We start from the raw sequence: 23,755 nt of genomic DNA, 5'->3' as shown, positions 1-23,755 counted from the left end.
AGAATCTAAAAAAAGGACATGTGTGGTAGTGCTAGTTTCAAACATAAACTACACTTGATTTAGAAAGGAACACACATCTCCTGCTCCTGTATTGAGAATCTGCTACAAAATTATAGGTTTGGCCAGGCGTGATGGCTCATTCCTGTAATCTCTGCACTTTGGGAGGCCGAGGTGGGAGGATCGCCTGAAGCCAGGATTTCACAAACAGCCTGGGAAACATAGTGAGACCCCATCTCTATTAAAATATATATATTTTTTACTAAATTAAAGTTTAAAAGTTAAAAATATAAAATAAAATGGTAGGTAGTAACTATCATGGTACTTGTCAGGGCAGGAATCAGTTAAAAATAGCAGCCAAGCAACTTAAAGTAAATGCATTGTTTCTAAAGAGACAAGATAATGATCTCAGTAACACAGCAGTAAGAATCATTGAAATTTAAGGTGTAAATCTCACAAATCTGTTTCTTACTCATATTTATGTAAAACTTGCTTCAAGTAGCAAGATTATTATTAATAAAATTAATAATAATCTTATTAGTTGGAATATCACTACCAATGAGTATGGAAAGTGAAGAAATTGATCCATATAGGCCCTGGAAAATGGACAAATAAAAGCAGATGCCATCTGTGGCACTCAAGGAGAGGAATGAAGGCAGAGAGTGAATTCAGCACTTTCTACTGAAATATCCAGGTTCTCACACTGGGACTGACTAGGCAAACAACTCGACCCACGGAGAACGAAGAAAAGCAGGGTGGGACTATGGCCCACTTGTGGGAGACATGGAACCAAAGGAAACCCCACTCCCAGCCAGGGGAAGTGGTGAGGAATTATGTTACCCTGCCCGGGAAACCATGCTTCTCCGGTAAATATTTGCAACCTGAGGATCAGGAAATGCCCTTGTAAGTTCAGGCTACTAGGACCTTAGGTCCAATACACAGAGCTGTGTGATGTCCCAGCAGAGCAGTCACTTAAGTACACACAGAGACTTAGGAGTTTCGTATACTCTGGTCCCAGGATTCCCAGCAAAGTGGGAGAGGGTCCCTACATACTCCTAGGAGAGGGGCTGAATCCAGCGAGCCAAGTAGTGCTGTTCTGCAGGCCCCACTTCCAGGGTACTTCACAAGTTAAGACCAACTGGCTTGGAATTCCAGCCAGACAGTGGTGACAGGCTGGAGTCCACCTAAGAAGAACGGAGTTCCTCAGGGAAGGGGTGGTTGCCATCTCTGTGGTTCAATCAACTCAAAAATTCAATTTGAAATTGAATCCCTAGATAGACCAATAACAAATTCTGAAACTGGGGCAGTAATAAATAACCTACCAACCAAAAAAAAAAAAGCCCAGGATCAGATGGATTCACAGCTGAATTCTACCAGAGGTACAAAGAAGAGCTGGTACCATTTCTATGGAAACTAATCCAAAAAATAGAAAAGGAAGGATTCTTCCCCACTTTGTTCTATAAGGCCAGCATCATCCTAATACCAAAACTTGACAGAGATACAACAGACAAAATAAAACTTCAGGCCAACATCCTTAATGAACATCGATGCAAAAATCCTCAACAAAATACTGTTAAACCGAGTCCAGCAGCATATTCAAAAACTTATCCACCATGATCAAGTTGGCTTCTTCCCTGGACTGCAAGGTTGGTTCAGTATACACAAATAAATAAATGTGATTCATCACATAAACAGAACTAAAGACAAAAACAAACAAACAAAAAAAACCATGATTATCTCAATAGATGCAGAAAAGGACTTCAATGGAATTCAACATCTCTTCATGTTAAAAATTCTCAATAAACTAATGAAAAAGACTTCAAAAGAGTAAGAGCCATATATGACAAACTCACAGCCAATATCGGCAATATCATGCTGATTGGGCAAAAGCTGGAAGCATTCTCTTTGAAAACCAGTACAAGACAAGGTCGCTATCTCTCACCACTCCTATTCAACATAGTATTTAAAGTTCTGACCAGGGTAATCAGGCAAGAGAAAGAAATAACGAGTATTTGAATAGGATGAGAGGAAGTCAAATTATCTTTATTTGCAGATGACATGATCCCATACCTAGAAAACCCCATCATCTCAGCCTGAAAGCTTCTTAAGCTGATAAGCAATTTCAGAAAAGTCTCAGGATAATCAATGTGAAAAAAACTGCTAGCATTCCTATACCCCAACAACAGGCAAGAATAGAGCCATCTGAGTAAACTCCCATTCACAACTGCTACAAAGAGAATAAAATGCCTAGAAATACAGCTAACAAGGGAAGTGAAGGACCTCTTCAAGGAAAACTACAAACCACTGCTCCAAGAAATCAGAGAGGACCCAAACAAATGGGAAACATTCCATGCTTATGGACAGGAAGAATCAATGTCATGAAAATGGCCACACTACCTAAAGTAATTTACAGATTCAACAGAATTCCCATTAGACTACCACTGATATTCTTCACAAAATTAGAAAAAAAAAAACTATTTTTAAAATTCATATGGAACCAAAAAAGATCCTAAATAGCCAAGACAATCCAAACAAAATGAACAAAGCAGGAGGCATCATACTACCCAACTTCTAGCTATGCTATAAGGCTGCAGTAACCAAAACAGCATGGTATTGATGCAAGAACAAACACATAGACCAGTGGAACAGAACAGAGAATTCAAAAATAAGACTATCCACCTACAACCATCTGATCTTTGAAAAACCTGAAAAAACAAGCAATGGGAAGAGGATTCCCTATTTAATAAATGGTGCTGGGAGAACTGGCTAGCCAAATGCAGAAAACTGAAACTGGACCCCTTCCTTACAACATATATAAAAATTAACTTAAGATCGTTAAAGTCTTAAATGTAAAACTGAAAACTGTAAAAAGCCTAGAAGGAAATCTAGGCAATACCATTCAGGACATAGGCATGGACAAAGATTCCATGATGAAGACACCAAAAGAAATCTCAACAAAAGCAAAAATTGACAAATGGGAGCTAACGAAAGAGCTTCTGCACAGCAAAAGAAATTATCATCAAAGTGAACTAACAACTTACAAAATGGGAGAAACTTTTTGCAGTCTATCCTTCTGACAAAGGTCTAATATCCATAGTCTATAAGGAACTTCAGCAAATTTACAAGAAGAAAACAACCCCATTAAAAAGTAGGCAAAGGACATGAACAGACATTACTCAAAAGAAGACATATATGCAGACAACAAACATAAAAAAAAAAAAAGGTCAACATCACTGAACATTAGAGTAATGTAAATCAAAACCACAAAGAGATGCCATCTCACATCAGTCAGAATGGTAATTATCAAAAAGTCAAAAACAACAGATGTTGGCAAGGTTATGGAGAAAAAGGAATGCTTATAAACTGTTGGAATGTAAATTAGCTTAACTCTTGTGGAAGACATTGTGGCAATTCCTCAGAGACCTAGAGGCAGAAATACCATTTGACCCAGAAATCCCTCTACTGGGTATAAACCCAAAAGAAGGGAATCATTCTTTTGTAAAGATACATGCATGTGTGTGTTCATTGCAGCACTATTCACAATAGCAAAGACATGCAATCAACCTAGATGCCCATAAATGACCCACTGGATAAAGAAAATGTGGTACATATACACCATGGAATACTATGCAACCAAACAAATGAACTAGATCATGTCCTTTGCAGGGACATGGAGAGACTTGGAAGCGATTATCCTCAGCAAACTAATGCAAGAACAGAAAACCAAACACCACATTTCTCACTTAAAAGTGAGAGCTGAATAATGAGAACACATGGATACATGGAGGGGAACAACACACACTGGGGCCTGTTGGATGGAGGCATGCAGGGGAGGGAGACCATCAGGAGGAATAGCTAATGAATTCTGGGCTCAATACCTAGGTGATGGGACAATCTGTGCAGCAAACCACCATGGTACACATTTATGTATGTAACAAACTTGCACATCCTGCACATGTACCCCTGAACTTAAAAGTTGAAGAAAAACAAAAGGAAAGAAAGTGAAGAAATTTCAAGCAAAGGCCAGGCGTGGTGGCTCACGCCTGTAATCCCAGCATTCTGGGAGGCCAAGACGGGTGGATCACCTGAGGTCAGGAGTTTGAGACCAGCCGTGGCCAACATTGTGAAACCCCACCTCTACTAAAAATACAAAAATATTAGCCGGGAGCGGTGGGGGGCACCTGTAATCCCAGCTACTTGAGAGGCAGAGGCAGGAGAGTTGCTTGAACCTGGGAGGCGGAGGTTGCAGTGAGCTGAGATTGTGCCACTGCACTCCAGCCTGGGCAACAGAGTGAGACTCTGTCACAGAAAAAAAAAAAAAAAAAAGGAAAGAAAGAAAGAAAGAAATTTCAAGTTAAAAAATATAAGAGGGGGGAAAAATGTCCCTAGGGACATGCCCTGCTTGTTGACATATTTCATTCAAAAGAAAAGTCACATTTCCAGATAGCTTCTCATTTTCCATATACTCATTAGTAACTGAATCTGGAATAGACTTTCTTAGTTAGAAATATGAAAACATAAACAGAAGCTTTATTTGCTTCTTGGACCCTCATGAAAAGAGCCTGGTGGAGAAAAAAGAAATTATGTTATAATTTTAAAACTAGATATTACCATAGTTACATATGGCACTATAACACCCTAAAGAGTGTGTATCTTAGTCATTTTATTAGCAATAAATCCAATAATTAACACGTGATGATCCTCAAATATGGTAATCAAATCAATGAATATATAGGGTTTTTATGTCTATGATAAAATAATATTATTTAAAGTGACTTAGAGGGAAGGTAAAGAGAAAAAGATCTGGTGATATTTACAACAAACTCTTTTTATTTTGGTGTATCAGAAACACATTATAAGAATCAAAGAGAACACACACATTCAGCAAGAGGGCACACTTCCATCACCTAGCAGAAAGATACATGCTGGTAATAATAAAAGGTGTTCATTAAAAAAAAAAAAAAAAAAAAATTCAGAGTGTCTTACACTGTTCCTAAGTCATTCAGTCAAGGCATTGGTAACAACAAAGCACTTTACTCTCCACATAAAAAAGAATTATCAGTATTAATTGTTAAAACTCTGTAGATAAACTAGATACTTAAAAATATTTAGGCAGATAAGGCAAGAAAATAGAAAATTTAAGTGTTAAAGATTACTCTTTAAAAAGAATTATGATACATTTTTTTTTTGTGATCATCTCAAAAGTAGCTTCATATAACACCATAGGCTCAAAATGATGAAAGGTCACTGATGTATTGCCAACTCATTTTTATGAGATAAATTCAATTATAATTGCTGTGACTATTCCAGCCACAATGTAGACATAGAATCCAATTATCCATTTCATTTTCATTTATACCTCATGGGCTAGATCATTTATCATGTTTCATGATAATGATCAGAAGACACATGGAAAGTGATTTCTGGAGGTAACAAATTACCTTCCATATTAGCATAGCTTACAAGTTCCTGTCAACAACTACTATGCATAAATATGAGGTAATTAAATTTACAATGTGCAGGAGTGTTTGATATGCTACTTGCTTCCTTCACAGCCGCCAAAAATCTAAGTTGCTAAGTGCAGCAAACCCCCTTGGTTGCAAATCAGGAATCATTATACCCCAGAACCCCAACAGGTAGATGGTGTGCTCGGGCTCAAGGTGCTGAGATGCATCTTTCATCATCTGGTATTATTACTTCTTGCCACCAAACCATCCATCATTACTGCTGAGACAGCTTGAAATGATTGTCCTGGACTCTCACATTACTGCTTCTTGAACTCTGTCTCATCCATCTTTTGCATCATACCTGATTCACAGCTAAGTCCCCTCTCCCTGCTACAAAACCAAGTGTGAATCTATATTGCCTTTCACCTACAGTGCTTCTCTAATAATAATTGACTTCTCTTTATTATGGAGCTACTGTTCAGAAAAGACTATCCATGATTGCTGATGCTGATGGCTGATTTTTAAAAAAACCCGATGTACAGAATTCCAATAGTTGTAGGAAAATGCACTCTTTTACCTGCAAGTTAGGCATCAGAATTTCATTAGTATTTCTATTTGAATATTTATCGATAAACCTCAGCAACACAAACATAGACAAAGACAGACACAGAAGCCTCTGAGTGTACAGATATACACTAAAAAGATAGCCTGTACCATATATACAAAAGCAGTGTTTCAATCTGAAAATTATTAGTTTCAAAAATGTTTCACAGTAAAATTCAAAACTTTAAAGTATCTAATATGTTGAAATTATAAAATATGTTTAATAGTGACACAATGCAAACAAAAAAGGGATTTAAGGTTAGATACAAGAATATAAGTGAAAACTTCCTTTTAAAATAAGTATCTTACCCACCCATTTTTTCCCCTTTTCACTAATGCTAAAAGAAGCTTCAAAATGATACCAGTAACACAGTGGTTGGTATCCCATAAACTATCCAAGACTAAAGGTTTTAATTCAGCTCCATCTGAATGCTGTTATAAAAGTTTAATAAATCAAAATGATCAAAATGTTCTCAGTGGCAGATTGGGATTCAGTTTCCAATTCAAAATCTCTTTAATATATGGCTTCTCTGACATCTCCCATTTCTACCATCCATGTTGAATTCCAAACACCCTGCTTTATATCATTACCATGCATCAACCAGTCTGGTCATGGTAACTACTTTTTAGCAATCCTGCACAGTACACAGAAATGTCAAATTGAGTGGGGATTTTAACATAGGAAGATTATGTCAGGTGTGGACTCTTTATCTACCCTTAAGTAAATATTTTCAAACCACCCACTATAGTGAATGACATTCTTTGAGAACGAGAAATGCTGTTAGCCAAAAGTCCTACCCTCCCAAAAAAAAATATATATATATGTATATATAGAGAGATATATATATATAGTTATTCCCTCTCCCAACCCTTTAAAACATTAATGTAAGAAAGAGACAGGTCTAGGAGCATTATTATCAGGGGCAATAAAATTCTGAAGAGCAGAGAAAGTAGAGAAGCCTTTAGAGAGTTCACTTATTTCTATGAAGCAAAAAGTTTTATAAAGAAGAGGAAAAATATTTCTACTTAACAGACAACCACAAATATAGTCAGGAATCTACAAGAAGTAGTGGGGGAAATATTTACACATGATATATCTTACATGTGTTTTTATATGCAGATAATGTCAGCAATAAAAAAAGACATCATATTAAACTCTGTCTGGTTTCTCTTTCTAAATTCTCCATTTAGTTAAAAACCTCTGCTTTCATCCAAAGTTTAACAATATGAAAAATTCCAATAGTGTAAGCTAAAGGCTATGAAATTGAAGCTTAGGAAATACAAATGATTTCTATACACTAGGCACCTATTATTCATTTCATCATGTATTGAGTCTTTACTTAATGCCCTGTGATTAGTTTAACACTTACTCACATTCCTGAAGATTTTAAAACTGGATATGTTCCTAGCACCCCAATCAAAAGTTTACAATTAAACTTATCATCTATGCTCTCAAATGACGTCTTCTACAAGGCTTCCAATCTCTGACCATAATACCATATTTTATCCAATATCCCAAACAAAAATCTAGAAGTCTCCTTTGACTCCTCCTCCTACTGTCATTCCACAATGCTTTACCAACATTGCTGCCTCATCTCTCATCCTTGACTCATTCTTTCTACCATAACCCTACCCTACCCTAGGAACATTTACCATCTAAAGCTTTTAAAATTGTAAGAGCCCCCTTAACTTACTGCCTAAAAATGCACCATTTTCCAAATCATCTGCTATCCTGGTTTTCTGAGACAGATAACATGTGAGTAACCTACTTCAAAACTCCTAAAGCTTCCCAAATTAAATACACAATCCATTTATATTTCTTAGTCTGGCACTCAAATTGTTCCACAGCAAGGGCTCAAAGTACAATTTCAGGATTATCTCAGATGTTTTCACTGGAAAACATTGTGTTATGGTCAAAATTTGCTGCTAAGTCCACAAGACCATGTTTTCCAGTGCCAGTCCCTCTGCCCAGAATGCCTTTACCTATCTTCCACTATCCAAATGCTACCCACCCATCAAGGGTCAGTTGGAACTTCTTCTCCTCCTCAGCACATTCCCTGACCATTAGAAAGCAGCCACGTAGCTGCCCTCCTCATTCTACACATTAAATTCATGTCATTCATATGGCACTTTATACCTCACTATTTTTGTTTCTTTGAGAATAAATATTTGATGAGATCTGCTAGACCTCGATCATGGTATTGGCTACAGAGATCCAATCATGAGCGTGCAAAAGGAAAGGGTCCCTAAGTACATCAGTCTCATGGAGGAGGCAGATGTTATGAATGCAGTTATATTTTGAAGGAGCAGAGCAATTAGAAAAAGCCAAGACCCTAAGGCACGAGAGATCATGGTATGTTCAAGCAAGTGAAAGAAAACCAGTGTTGCTACAGTTTGGTAAGCAAAGGAGAGTCTTATGAAGGACTGAAGCAGGTGAGCACAGCTAAAAGCCTATGAGCAAGCAGGGCCTTGGAGCTGTGATGAGGCATCTGGAATTTATACTGCATGAACAGGAAGCTGCCAGTGCCAGGGGGAGCATATTCTGACTTACTGTGTCATACAGTCACTCTGGCTTCTGTGTGAAGACTGCCTTGGAGGAGGTAAATGCTCATGGAGGGAGATCAATAAGGAGGTTTTTATACAAGTACACGAAAGAGAAGATGATGACAGAGACAAGTGGTGGCAGTGAGAATAAAGAAAAGTGCTGGGCACTCGAAAGCAATGCAATAAAATAGGAATAAAGGAATCTATTTATATACATATTACAAACCAATTTCAGACATACAGATTTCTATTCACTGCATTTCCAACAGCACAAAAATCTTTGAGACCACTGTCTTGTTCTTCATATACTTACTGATAGTAGGCATTACATAAAGATCTTTCAAAAACTTTTACCTAAATAACTCTGGAGGAAAAAAAAAAGGGTAAAATAAAATCAATGAATTCTCTTCTGTACTAGAAAATAATTGCCATTTGGCCTTTAGGTATTTTGGGGGGCGGAAATGAGAAGAAAGCTGAAAGGAATAAGAATGTAAAAGCATGCATCTATTCAAGAAAAAACAGGCGAGGGTGGAAAGAGCAGGAAGTGTAAAGCCCAGAGACAGAAGTATACTTGGAAGAGCCAGCTTTGCCTGCTGTGGATCAAGGAAGGTGGTAAGTGACAAAGAACAAATTTGGAGTGGCAGCCAGGGGATATTTCATTTAAGGCCACTTAGAACAAGAAAGGATTGTGATTTTTTTTTTTTTTTCCCCTTAATGTGAAGGGAAACTACTGGAGGAGGTAGCATAGCAACATGAGAGTAGCCATGGTACCTCCATATGTATAAGAAAGACTAATGAAAATCCAGGGGCAATCAGCAATATGTAAATAATCAGGTGGGTAAAATTTCTTCCTAACAAAGGTACAAGTAATTACGCATTTGTTATTTCATTGTTTAACACAAGGACAGATTCTGTGTCATCATAGCTAAATCTATGACTCCAAATCAAGCAACAATAAAGAAAAACAACAAAATATTTTCTCAGTTTAGGGCTCAGCAGAAACTGGAGAGAAAAGAAAGTTATACGCTTATAATTAAGACAAATTATGTCCTAAAGTGTAAAAGTAACTGTGTTTACATACCTTGTAAGAGATGAGAACACATCTATAGGCCATAATTTCTCTAAAAACAAACATCAGAGTTAAGGTAAAGCCTGTACAAGAAGAGATTGTTGTACATTTATGTGTTGAGGAAAGCCGCCATATTTTCTGCCATATTATTTAATTTCTGTCCCGCTGTCTGTCCCCAAATTCTCACTTTTAATACTGAAATGTTACAGTATTTCACTTTTTTTTCCTAAAAGTTAATAATAATGAACTAAACACAATCCATGCTGAGGAGTAACAAAGATTATTTATCTGTATTCATTTGTGTTGACCTTATACTTGGTTTTAATTGTCAGATTAAATATTTCCTAGAAAGAGGGAAAATATCATTTATCTTAACACAGATGGGAAAGGAGGCAATTTCTGTGGTACTATCAAAAACTTGGAACAAGTCGGTTTTGATCGACACATTAATAAATAATTACATATTATTTGCTTTCTTTGTAAGGCTTCTACACAATATTTTATGAATTTTTTTTTGTTTTCTGTGTATTTCCTTGTTTATATTCTCAGAAACATTTTAATTCTTAGTAACAGTTTAATTCTTAGTTCCTGATCATACTTTACTGGTCAGCAGAATGTACATTAGCTAGCTTTTTAAAAGATGTACTGTTTGAGTGGCAAATAATTTATGCTAAATGCAAAGCTAAACACAAAAACTCACCTGTAAGTCATATACTGGTAGGGAACCCTGCTATTAATGACTCTCTTGAAGATGAAGTGGAGGGGAGAGTGGGAGAGACTCAAGAACTCAAACTAATGAAGTAATGGCCTACTACAACACTTCTATTGCCATCCTTACACATTATACCACTAAACACTCTGATTTATCTCTCTGCCCTCACTGATTGATTCCAATTTGTCAACTATAGAGCTTCTGTTCAATCAACATTCTATAAGACTCTCCCAGTGTAACTTTTATTAAGCCAAATTGGTGCTTAATAAGGGGTTTCAATGAAATAGTTGTATTTCATTGAAGTTAGAAAATAGGTAGACTATTTTTTATTTGTTAGGAAACATTTTTTATTCTTACAGAGTTTAGAATGTGATCAAAACCTGAGTCAAAATTCTGTGCCATGATACTCAATAATTCTACATTTCCTATAGAATTAATTCAATTATGAGATTCTTTTTTTTTTTTTTTTTTTTTGGGGGAGGAGTTTTCTTTTTTTTCCCAGGGTGGGGGGGAATGGGACGATCTCAGCTCACCACAACCTCCACCTCCTGGGTTCAAGCCATTCTCCTGCCTCAGCCTCCCGAGTAGCTGGGACTACAGGCGCCCGCCACCTCGCCCGGCTAGTTTTTTGTATTTTTTAGTAGAGACGGGGTTTCACCGTGTTAGCCAGGATGGTCTCGATCTCCTGACCTCGTGATCCACCCGTCTCGGCCTCCCAAAGTGCTGGGATTACAGGCTTGAGCCACCGCGCCCGGCCAAATTATGAGATTCTTAAGCACTGAGACTATGTATGTGATTTATTTGGCATTTGTCTTTATTGAATACTAACATAGTAACACACACTTGCCTATTACCTCATTAAGAACTCAATAAAGGCTGCTAGCTGATTTTTCAATGAAGTTGCAAATAAACCCAGAAAGACTAAAAAATCTTAGTTCGAATGGACACTGTTGCTTTATCTTTGGTTTGGGGTGAGAGAAAAAAAAAATGATTAACAGGTAGGGGAATATAAACTACGAAGACACTCAGTCCATGTAGTAGGTAAAAGTCCGTTGGTACACAGAAATGTGCCCAAATTACATTTATCACAAACTCCAAGAGAAAAGAATTGAAACTTAGAAAACGTGTACAGGCCTACTGCCAGCAGTCTGAAATAAAATTCCCTTGAGTTCAATAGAAATAATTATTAACTATGCAAATGATTCTGCTTCCTCCTTGATCCTTTTCAAATTCTTAAGATGAAAGCTCCATCAAAAGCAAACTTCCCGAAGATTTACTCCAAAGAGCAGTGACCAGTACCCTACTCAGTCAACACACGAATTGCCTAGGAAAATAAACTGAGAAACCTTTATGGAAAGAACTCTCATCGCATTTTTATTTTAAAAACAAACTGAAAGAAAAATAAATAAAATGAAAAAAATCACTCTGACAAAAACAACTGCTGCACTTTACCATCCTTATAGAGTAGCTATAAGGAAACTCAGTAAAGGAGAAAATTAATAGAAAAAAGTATTTGGCATAATGGTGTACAGAAGTGGATCAAGAAGAGTTTCAGTAATAATATGAAGTCACAGTGAATATTCATATTACATTTAAAAACCATAATTTTTCTACTATTCTTAAATAAACATAGATACTATCATTGTTTAATACTTTTCAGCTTTGAAAATGTACGTCTTAATGGATTACATGAACAATTCAAATGAGTATCCAGTTTCTGGTTGCACCACAATATACTATCTGAAATAAGAACATCTAGCACTCTTTTGCTCATTTAGAATTTAAATATGTACCAGACATCCTGAACACTGAATCACCTGAATTATAAGTAGGTACTGTGAATGAGAGGAGACTCCAAATGTTTCTTTTATCATACTCAAGGGGAGCAAAGTAAAATTTTTAAATAGATTTGGAGACTCTTCCAAATTGGACACATTTAGTATCCACTGGCTGCACAGGCTTTTTAAAAAATATTTAGGGGTTTGGGGTGGGGGAAAAATTAGTATGTGATTCAGTGTGTTCTGAAATGTTCATTATATTTCATTTTTTAGGAAAACATAGCCGTTTAAATTACATCCTCCAAGATAACTCCAAACTTCCTGTCAAGATGACCGGTTTTCACAATAGAAGAAAAGGGATCTCAAGTCACCATTAAGGAAAAGGATCTTTATATGAATTCATGAGCCTGAAAGCTGTGCTAGGAAAACTAGTTAAAAACCAATACTGCATGATATTAAACAGCTTGCTGAAGGTCTCAAGCTAGAAATTCCATGGCCTTTAGCCACCAACTAGCGAAAGTATTCATAGTGTTTTCCAATTCCCAAATGACCTGGCTTCTTACATAAAAATACCAAAAAAAAAAAAAAATGGATTTAATTCTATGTGCAAAAGGATTCGAGTGCTGGAATAGAATACTGGTCAGATCAATATTATTTTTCAAGTTAAAAAATATTTACACTAAACTGAAAAGTCATCCTTAATAGTCCACTTGAGAAAGGAAAGCGTCTGGTTTAGATACTACAAAAAGCAACTGTCATCATCACTTCCTTTATGCTAGCAAACCGGACTCCATCTGTAGGTGAGAAAAAATATCTGGTTCATCGCTCATCCCCTACATATGCCAGGGTCAGTCCCACTCCTCTGGTTTCAACTAAACAATTTTATTTGTTGATTTTGAGAAAAGTACTGAATTTCTTCATGTAAATACTGTGCTAGGTGCTGAAGCAAACAAAGATGAACTAGACAGGCTCTGATAGGACATAATCTACAATTACAGTAAAAGCAGAATCTGAAAAGTTCTAATAGGTTTTGACTGCTTTCCTTCTCCATATGCATAGTAAATAACTGATATAAAGCAAGTGATTCTATGAACAGTTCACCATTGACCAAATAAGCTATGATCCTACTGATTACCTATGATTCATACTGTTACTTGACTTAGTATGGTAACACCCTTCTCCAATAGTGCAATATTCCAAACTCTGTATGTCCTTCAAGATTAAGTTGTACCTTCTCTTGACATTATTTCCTCAGTCACTATCTTATCTGAATGAAATAAAGAACTATCTCTGAGTAACACTGTTTATGCTCTGGAGTCTTGTGTACAAAAGCTGTCTACTGGACATACTAGTTGTTTATCCAATAACCAGTGATGTGTTATTTGCTTTTCTGTTTGTTTGGTTTTTTTTGATAGTTGTGGTAGGTCCTGCCCTCTTTACCCCTAAATGGATAAGACGAAGGAAGCATGTAGTCATATTTCTCTCCTATGACTAGGAGGTGGGCCTGGCTTAGGATAGAAGCCAAAATCTTAGACTACAAAGTGAAGAATTGGAAAGAACGTAGATCTTTAATGACTTGATCAACAAACCCCAAAGCCTATCCTGCATTACCCACTCACAAAAGTTAGTAAATATTCTTATGTATAAGCTAGTTTATATTGTCTTATAACGGAAAGTAGTGACATCTGTCTGAGTTTCTTATGATGTTAAACACCAACTCTGAATAAGATTGGATAACTACCCTGAGTAAGGTTGGGTAATGTGATTGATACTAATCCCCATTTATAGCGGTCACTATTATTCATTAGGAACAGACTAAAATACTAACTAAATACTTTTGTATCCAGAGCATTCTGATAATGACTAGTAATTGACACTACAATTTAAAGCTCAAGCCATTAACAATGACAAACCAAAAACTGTGCTTTCAAACTGAAGTACTTAAAATGTAATTGTAGTTTCACAGGTAAAAATGATAGATATAAAAATATAACAAACAACTTGGAATAGAAATTGAGTGTGAGGTGTGGCAATCAGAGAATTTTATAGAAGTTTACTTAGGTCAGCTGGTTCGAGATGTAAGTGGGTCTTCGATTTAGACAGATGGAAATGGACAGAGGAGATCACAACTGAGGTGAGGAACGGCAAAATATTTTGTAGCATAATTAGACTACAAAGTTGGTGCTTTCAGTTTGAAGCTTGTACACATGACTTCAACTTGTATTTCAAATTTTTTACACTTCAAGTTTGTAAAACACTGAGCAAAAATATCTGCTCTTCATCTCGTCTCTATAAAAACTTCTTAGTCAATAAAGATTGGTCTCCATAAGCTGAAGACATTATCACTATTCAAAATGATCAGGAAGCAATGCTAAAATCGTAACAAAGTAAATTCTGTTTCTCCGTACTTTTTTAAATTCCTCTGGCTGTGGGAAAACATAGATCAATACTCTTCAGCATGAAAATTTTGCAGTGAAATTTTCATTTGTAACAAACAGCAACAAAAAAAGCCTTAAGCGTGCCCTGTCACTTTCAGTTTAGGAGAAAATGCACTAATAAACTCTTACCCTTGGGTCATCTTTGACAACAGGCAATACCATGCCAGCTCTTATTAAAGACTATTCATATCACTGCCCCAAAAATTTCCTTTAAAATTACCATCTTTTGTATCCATGTAACAGGATGTCAGCTTTAAAAGTGCCAATGAGAGATAGGACCTGTCAGCACAGTTAATTCTCAGCACTGTTTCAACACCAGGACAGCTGACCCCCGAGGGTATGTTTTTGGTAGTAATATTTATTTGGTGGTTATCTCTACAAACAAGAAAACTTATTCCTCTGTATTGGTTTTCAAATAAAACAGCAAGCAAAGCATCACCTGTAAGTATTAAATATAGAACAACCTAAAATGTATTGAAAGAAAAATAAAATTGCCAGAACTAACAAAATATATTTCTAAAATGATAGCAAACTCTGGATAACAAATTCAAAATGCCATCATCTTTAAACTCAACCTTTCCAACATAAAAATCACAAAACTTATGGCAGGACTGTCTTTAAAAAAAGGAAAAATAAGGCTGGGTGCAGTGGCTCATGCCTGTAATCCCAGCACTTTGGGAGGCTGAGACGGGTGGATCACAAGGTCAGGAGTTCAAGACCAGTCTGGCTAACATGGAGAAACCCCCTGTCTACTAAAAATATAAAAATTAGCTGGGTGCGGTGGCACCCGTAGTCTCAGCTACGTGGGAGGTTGAGGCACGATAATTGCTTGAACCCAGGAGGCAGAGGTGGCAGTAAGCCGAGATTGCACCACCGCACTTCAGCCTGGGTGACAGTGAGATTCTGTCTCAAAAGAAAAAAAGAAAAGAAAAGAAAAAAAAAAAAAGAAAAATAGGTCAAATTTTTCAATGAAATTTAAGGATCCTCTTTTTTATAAATTTTATTGAAATAATTATTAATTTAACAAGTAATACTGCTGGAAGAGCATTGTAACATAGTTGTCTCCAGGTAAAGAAAACCAGGCTTTGATAAAATAATAAAATCTACTTATCAATTAAGATAAACAAAAGAGATCTAGTAATGACAAAATGATTCTCTTTTAAAACGAACAGGCAGAAAATGTTTGCACGAAGGAAGGAACTATACATATAAGGGGAGCACCTGGATAAAAGCATCAACAGGTCTTCTACAATCTTTTGAGAAATACATCAGGAGTGACTTTTCTGGAAAAAAAATGTATAGATAACTATATAGAACATATATAACTATGTATTATACATAACTTATTCAACAGCATTCTAGGTACACTATTTAGGTGCCATCTCCTTCACTGGTTGCAAATTGTGAATGCATATATGGTAAAGAAGATCCAGTGAGCATGATAATTCAGTAGCACACCCACACTCCTGTATCCATAGCATATTAATCACCCTGAAGATTACACAAGGACACCTTCAGGCTTTCAAACTTAGGCTCAGGTGAGAGAGATGCTGGAATGGGACTTGACAAAGATGCATGTGTGAACATGTGATAAATTGTTTCTCTGCCTAAACACGGGAGTCAAATACTATCATATTTTCTTAATTGAAGCTGTGATCTCATGAACTTGTACAGGTGATATGAGCTGACTATGGAGACATCAGAGAAGTTACACTGAAAATAGTCATATTTAATCTATAAAGTTTAAAAAAAAAGAGCCATAGAGTCTTCCAAGACAGAAGTTTACAAGAGATTGATAGCACTATCCAATAATGTTAATGTGAGGGAAAACTGTAGTGGAAAAGAATGAGCTCACCACTAAGAATCAAGAAACAATGGGTTCTATTCTGGCTGTCAATCATTAGATTTAATTTGCTCTGGGTAAATTATCATAAAGTCTGAATTTCAAATTTCTTTTCATTAAAAATATCAAAGGTTAAAGTATTAAAAACAAGACAATATTGAATAATATATGTAAAAGATATTTGATGCCAAGCATTATAAAATATATTGACTATAATATGGACATATCTCCTATTTTCCTTCCAGCCCATAGGCCTCGGCACGTGCTGTGCTCTCTGCTTGCTGGTGTTTCTTTCTCTTGCCCCTGACCCAACATCCATACTCCTAACTGGGCAGTTTTCTCTGAACCTTCAGATCCTTACTCAAAGAAAACCCACTTGCAAATGCCTTCCATGATATGTTTACAGTCTCAGCCCCAGTTTAGATATTTTTGCTAAGGTCTCTCACACTTCTCCTTGAAGAGACTTAAACAGGTTACGATTATTTTCATTTGTGTTAATATTGATTGATGCTTGACATCCTACTCAACGGAGCTGCTTTACCTCTAGATTTTCATATGGCTGAAGTCTCCATTTTTTTTTAAGCTTTCAGCTCAGTTGTTGCCTTCTCAGAGTGGCTTTCCAGAACGCCTTAACTAAAATATCAATTTCCATCCTTTTGTGTCTCTTTTTCCTTCACAGCACATACCGTGACTTGATAACTACGTTTTCAACACCTGTCTATATAGTCTGCCTAACGTAACTCAATATGATGCTCCATGTGGGTAGGGATGTTGTATTACATTTACAATCGTATCTCTAATATCTACGACCTAGAACAGTGCTTAAAATATAAGAGGGACTCTATACATCTTAAATGAATGTAATATGTGTTTTGTACTTGTATTTTTCCAGTATTCAGTACAAATATGTACTGATATGTCATAATTCCTGACATTCTTCTAGTAACTTTAGTATCCAAGAATATTAGTGAGGACTGTTTGGTAGTTCTAACTTTCTAAGATTCTATAAGAGACGTGCATCAGTGAAAATTCACTATTGGATTTTAATACCAATAAAATTTGTAGGACTACATGGAAATAGAAACTTGGACCTTGACATCATTGCCACAATGCTTCGAAGAAAGGTATTATCTGCAGAACTGTTTTAAATAGAAAGAACTAGATCTAAAGTTAAAATACAAACGAGGTGATGACAATGTGGAATAAGGTATGTGATATATTTAGTCCACTTAGAGCATTATAAAATAGATTTCTTTTAATGCCAAACACTTATTAGAAACTTCAAAAATTTTACAAACTACAGTCTTAATTTTACCTTCACACATTGTGAGAAATTTTATGATGACATATTTTTATAGTAACTTGACATCAGAAACACTATGGTTTAAAAATCAATCAAAATATCTACAGAGTTGCTTTTGTTCTAATAAAGTCATGCAATTTTGTAAATTGAAAACAATTTTACCTTACCTCTCACAATAAGTTGAGCAAAATTGGACACACCAGAACCTCGTTCTGACTGAGTTACACAGCGATACAAATCCTGGTCAGTTTTTGTCACTTCTTGCAATCTGAAGGAAGCGGCAAACCTTCTATGATTGATGTTTTTAGTCTGGGCTACTGGTATATCTTCTCCATTTCGTCTCTGCAAACAGAAACCAATCTTTAAAAACAGGTTGTTACCCTTTTCATAAATCTATAAAGCGTCTTAGCAAGGAATATCTGTGATAAATTATTCTTGTTGCAAAAGATCCACAAATTTTTTCCACTGTCATTCAATCTGGAAAAGGATGTAAGTAAATAGTGGTATCCTCTAAAGCAGTGATTCTCAACCTTTTTGGCATAAAGGACCAGTTTCCTGGAAGACAATTTTTTTATGGAACAGTGAGGAGATGATTTTGGGATGAAACTGTTCCACCTCAAATCATCAAGCATTGGATTCCCACAAGGCGCTCACAACCTAGATCCCTTGCATTCACAGTTCACAGTAGAGTTCACGTTCCTATGAGAATCTAATGCCATAGCTGATCTGATAGGAGGCAGAGCTCAGGTGACAATGCTTGCGCACCCACTGCTCACCTCCTGCTATGTGGCCCTGTTCCTGACAGGCCACAGACCAGTACTAGTTTGCAGCCCGGAGGTTGGAGACCCCCACTTCAAAAGGTGTAGGGTTGACACTATGGTAGTAATCTCAGTTCTCCATAAATTGCTACTATACCAGAGTAAATGAATTAACAGGAGAGTTAATAGGTCCCAGGCAAATGATTCATTGCCCCCATGCTCTCAGAGTAATATATACAAGCTTCTTTTAGCCCTTAAGCTGTACTGTCTGTGCTATAGTATGTTTGTCCCCACCAGAAAAGGAAGAGCATTGCCTGTGCATCTCTGTATTCCAAATGTGTAGCATGTGCTGGCCACAGATAATAAACTAATGATGAATAATTTAGAGTCAAACCAAAATCTGTACTCTTTGCAAACAACTCTCTCTTTGGCATGAATGACAGCCAATTTATACATTTTGGAGAATTAGTCAAAAGAGCCTAAACTTTAAAAGTATACCTGTCAAATTTCAAAATGAAATATTGGAAACCATATTTATGATATCAGCATATCCCAGACAAGAGTAATAAGCATAAACTAATAGGAAATGACCGAAAAAAATTCAACTATAAAAAATTTGTAACTTCTATATGTTCAAAGACATCATATATAAAGGGGAAAAAAACAAGTCACAAATGGTGATAAGTTATTTGTCAAGGAAATGCCCATCAAGAAATAAATATCCAGAATATGTAAAGATCTTCTATAGTACAATTAGAAAAAAAAGATAACTCAATCAAAAAATGAATAGGGTATAAAAAAGAGAAAATGTGCATGTCTAACAACCATGAAATGAGATTGTCAATCTAAATTTTAAAACTTCTATATGACAAAGACAGCAAAAAGGACAAAGAAAACCCATAACCCTGAGAAAGAATTGGTCATGATCCACAACCTCGTTTCTTGTTGGTGAAATGCTAACTACCCCTGATATTTTTCATACTACTTGAAATATTTCATAGGGCTGTATATGGGAAACAAAAATGGTAACATTCCTGTTGGAAGTGTAAACTGCTAGAGTGATTTTAGAAAATGATTTGTTACTATCTAGTAAAGTTGAGGATGCATAAACCTCAGGACCCAGCAATTCTACTTCTAGGTTTCCACAAGTGAACCACCAGTGTATATGGGATCAAGGAGATATGTACAAGATGTTGAACTCTAAATTATCTGTGATTGTGAAATATGGAAAATATCCAAATATTTCTGAGTAGCAAATAAATAAACTGAATTTTATTCATTCAATAAAATATGATGGGACAGTTAAACTAGGCAAAGAAATCCCAGCAATGAATTGGTAAAATTTGGAACTGTTAGTTCTCCAACAAGAAACATGAAATGGCATTTTGTAGTATTTGTCCATTTCTGTGGTGTAAATATTCCACTATAGCAACTTCAGTTTATCAGTGTGATATCATTCAAAGTTCCTGAAAACTTAACAAATTTCTGGTATTCATTGGTTCCAGCATTCCACTGATTAGTACTACATGTATGCATGTTTAAATGTCAATTAAAAAATTCCTTAAGAATAAGATGACATGAGACAAGAATATAAACTGTTAATTTCTATTAAATTACAGTGGTGGTACATTAATGGCCATTTTATTGTTTTCTATGATTTTTTGTACATTTGAAAATATTTATATTTTTAAAGCAAATAATAAAGAGGATACTCTATTGTTTTAATAATTTTCTAAATCCTAAATACACTATACCTTTAAATACCCTTCTCCATATCTTAAATCATGCATATGCATATTATATAGTAAATACATATATGTTTCTGTATATGCATACAAAAATACCTAAGGACATCAAATCCAAATTAGGATTTTGCTATTTTTTATTCATTGCTTTTGTTAATTTTTCTCTGCTTACCAACCTATTTCATGATTTTTGCAGCAAGAACCCTGCTCATTCCCTTGGATAATAAGGAACTGGAAAAGCAGCTTATATTCAAAAGCTCTTCAATATAAATCCATAAAATCAGCCTAAACTCTTTCCCTACAAACCACATACACCAAAAAAAAAAAAAAAAAAAAAAAAAATCATTATACATGCAAACCTCAGACTGCATTTTTTTCCAATTAGCACATCATTTTCATACAATCTTCCTAATTGGAAGGCCCACCATGACTCCCTGCTCCTTACTTTTGTTATACAACCTCATCTGGGCTTCCTCTAGCTTATCTTACCAGGTGTGTTCTCAAACTGTCTCCTTGCTTCCTGCCATATGTATTTCTCAGTTCTTCTGCAAGACTAGCCAATTCCCATTGCCTGTACTGACTTCCAAATTCTCTTGCACATGTCCACACCCACTCAAGTCTTTTCACACTATGCCTTTCAAAACCCTTCTCTTGTGAAGAGATTCTGAGTATCTTTAATGTTTCCTTCTCAATAATCATTATTCCATCTTTTCACCGCAATTGGCGTTCCTCTCACACTTCTATCTCAAAGGAGGGTACATTTTATAGTACCGTACACCTTCTTTCAGGGAGAGCCACCATTTTCCTGGTTCCTAACTTGAACACAACTCTTCCACTTTCCCACTCAACCAACTCTCACCTTTTGGAATTCCCAGCATGCCCACATATCATTCCTATCACTGGGAATATTCACAGACTAAATTATCCTCCCTAACCCAGTCCTGTGAATATTCCCATTGATCCTCAAACTTACTTTGGCCTCAGTGATCCCCAACAGCCTCCTTTACCACCTTACAACATCCAAGTTCCTGTTCTGTGAGAGTTTCCTCTCGAAACACAACAGCCTGTGCAATTCAGTCTCTCACTCTGTCAATCCTCTACATTGGCAGTGAGACCTTATTTTGTGACCCTTTACTTTACAGCAGCCATTTCAAAGAGACATTCTCTAGCCTGAAAGGGTCCCAGATTCTTTCAACTTTCTATTGTGTATGCATTGCCAATATTGAATTTGCACTATCTTATCAACTATTCTAAAACTACTGACATTTGCAGAAACTGGTCATTTGTTCTTAGGGAAAATGTCTGTGTTATCCAAAAATGGAGATTAAAAACTTGCACACATTCCTACTTGATTTTCACAGTGACCTGATCTATGGTATCTAGCTCCTTCCCCTCTGCCCCAAGTTCACATTCCATCAGCTCATATATACTCTTCCCTTTCTACTCCTGCTGACAGGGTCGTGGATACTGCCTCAAAAACTGTATAAAAGATTATAAAAACTTATTAACTGGCTTTTCTATCTTAAATCTTTTCTACTATGATATATTTATAAATGTCTTTTCATCTGTTTGTATACTGAAATCATTCTGAAGGTAGGGTTTCATGTCTCATATATATATATATATTTTTTTTCCTCCATAAAATTTAATATATATTATCTTTATTTAGTGGGTTGCTGAAGTACTTTGTTAAAATGAATTAAATTCACTGAACATTTTAGAGACAAGAGTCACATAAATCCTCCTTAGGCTTTTATAAGTTACAATAAAATACATATTAATCATCAATCCAAATTAATAATAAAGGGAGGTTACAAAAATATTGAATTTCAAGGACACCAAGAGATCACTGACACCAAGTTATTTCAGAAGTAATTAATTATACCACAACTCAGAGAGGCTGCGGGGTATACTTAAGCTCATCCAGTCAAGATATCACCAAGTTGATATACTACATGATGTTTGTATGTGTATATTAATATACTAATATAACTATAAATACATATGCTTATATAGGATGTATATTATACAACTAATGAGTACAAAAGACTTACGTAATATTTATTTCTTGAAATAAAATAACAAACAAAATTAACAGAGTCATAATATTCAGGTTTATCTTCAATAGTCATTTAATAAGCACCTCCATGTACCTTATATTATGTCAGCTGTTACTGGTTCTGTGGGTTCTCTTTCTTATGAACTTTTGTGATACAGTCATATCCAAATAAAGTTAAGATTAGAAATGTGATGCTTAGCCTGTTAGCAGGACTAAAACTCAAAACTAGGTTTGATGACCTAAAATCCAGCAGACTTTCCTCTAAACTAAACCAAAGCTGTTATGTTCATTTTGATTACAGTTCCTGTCCAACAAATTGATTATTTGGTGTTGAGGTTTAATCAAGGCATTGCTCCAATGGGCTAATATAATCTATATTAGACATTGCTTTCTTTACTTGGCTTCCAATAATTCATTAGAGCTAAAGGTAACAATTTAAAACATGTACATTCTAGAAGTCAAAAATAACTTTTCCTTTTAAAATCCAAAATAATAGGTCTTTTCCTGATTACACACCATCAACTTATCAGAGTAGGCAGTGCTAGTGAAGGACAATGTAAGAAGTAATGGTAAATTTTCTCTTACGAAGCAATGTTTGCATATAGTTCTCTGCCTCTGTTAGGTTTTTCAGTTATAGGCTCTTTATTCTGCTTTGAGTTTTTATATATGATTTCTCCATTGCAAATATATATCCAACTCTGAGAAGTACTGAAAAATGAATCACACAAATATATGATCTAAGGGATTATAACGTAGCACTACTTTTTTTCCCTACTTCCCACCCTGCCCCCCAATCCATCTCAGGCTTCTGTATTTATTTTTTCTCCAATACAAGTTGCTGGATAAAACTTGTCACTCACCAAGTAACCCTGGGCAAGTCACTGTAATCCTCAATGTTATCACTCCTCTCCTCAACTACAGTAAGCTTCACCATGCACAGTGCATGCAGTGTTCATTTGACAAGTTCCATTCCTAGTGGAATATAGTGGTAATAATGGTTGATTCTCCAACATCTATTTCAACCAGCCAGGGTATTAGCCAAACACCTTGCCATGTGGTCTACAGAACAGTAGCATCAGCATCAACTGGCAGATTGTTACAAATGCAGAGTCAAGAGATCACTTTAGATATACTGTATCAAAATCTGCATTTTAACAAGATCCCTAGGTTATGCATCAAGATGTTACACGTGGAAACACACTGAGCCATCAACACTAGGTTAACATGAGTCTTCTTTCCATTAATAGTGACATGTTTTAAAAATGGGGTGTGCGTCCATATTCTGGCCAAGGAGATATAATAAGAATTCAACAGCCCTTCATGCTAAAAACGCTCAATAAATTCGGTATTGATGGAACGTACCTCAAAATAATAAGAGCTATTTATGACAAACCCACAGCCAATATCATACTGAATGGGCAAAAACTGGAAAAATTCCCCTTGAAAACTGGCACAAGAC

At 35.9% G+C, this 23,755-nt stretch overlaps 1 protein-coding gene across 7 annotated transcripts in view; it reads right to left on the bottom strand.

Moving 5' to 3' along the window:
• Positions 1–23,755, bottom strand: part of PTPRK (protein tyrosine phosphatase, receptor type, K) — a 594,458-nt gene that overhangs the window by 260,007 nt on the left and 310,696 nt on the right. For all 7 annotated transcript variants that reach the window (XM_012002300.1, XM_012002301.1, XM_012002302.1 and 4 more), the window contains one exon: positions 17,902–18,076. In XM_012002300.1, the coding sequence (XP_011857690.1) occupies positions 17,902–18,076 (175 nt within the window). The remainder of the gene's footprint in view (positions 1–17,901; positions 18,077–23,755) is intronic.

This window comes from Mandrillus leucophaeus, unplaced genomic scaffold (assembly GCF_000951045.1).
Source record: "Mandrillus leucophaeus isolate KB7577 unplaced genomic scaffold, Mleu.le_1.0 Scaffold682, whole genome shotgun sequence".
NCBI classification, from domain to species: Eukaryota; Metazoa; Chordata; class Mammalia; order Primates; family Cercopithecidae; genus Mandrillus; species Mandrillus leucophaeus.
The sequence above is the reverse complement of the archived record's forward strand: the minus strand, read 5'-3'. Positions and strand labels throughout refer to the sequence as shown.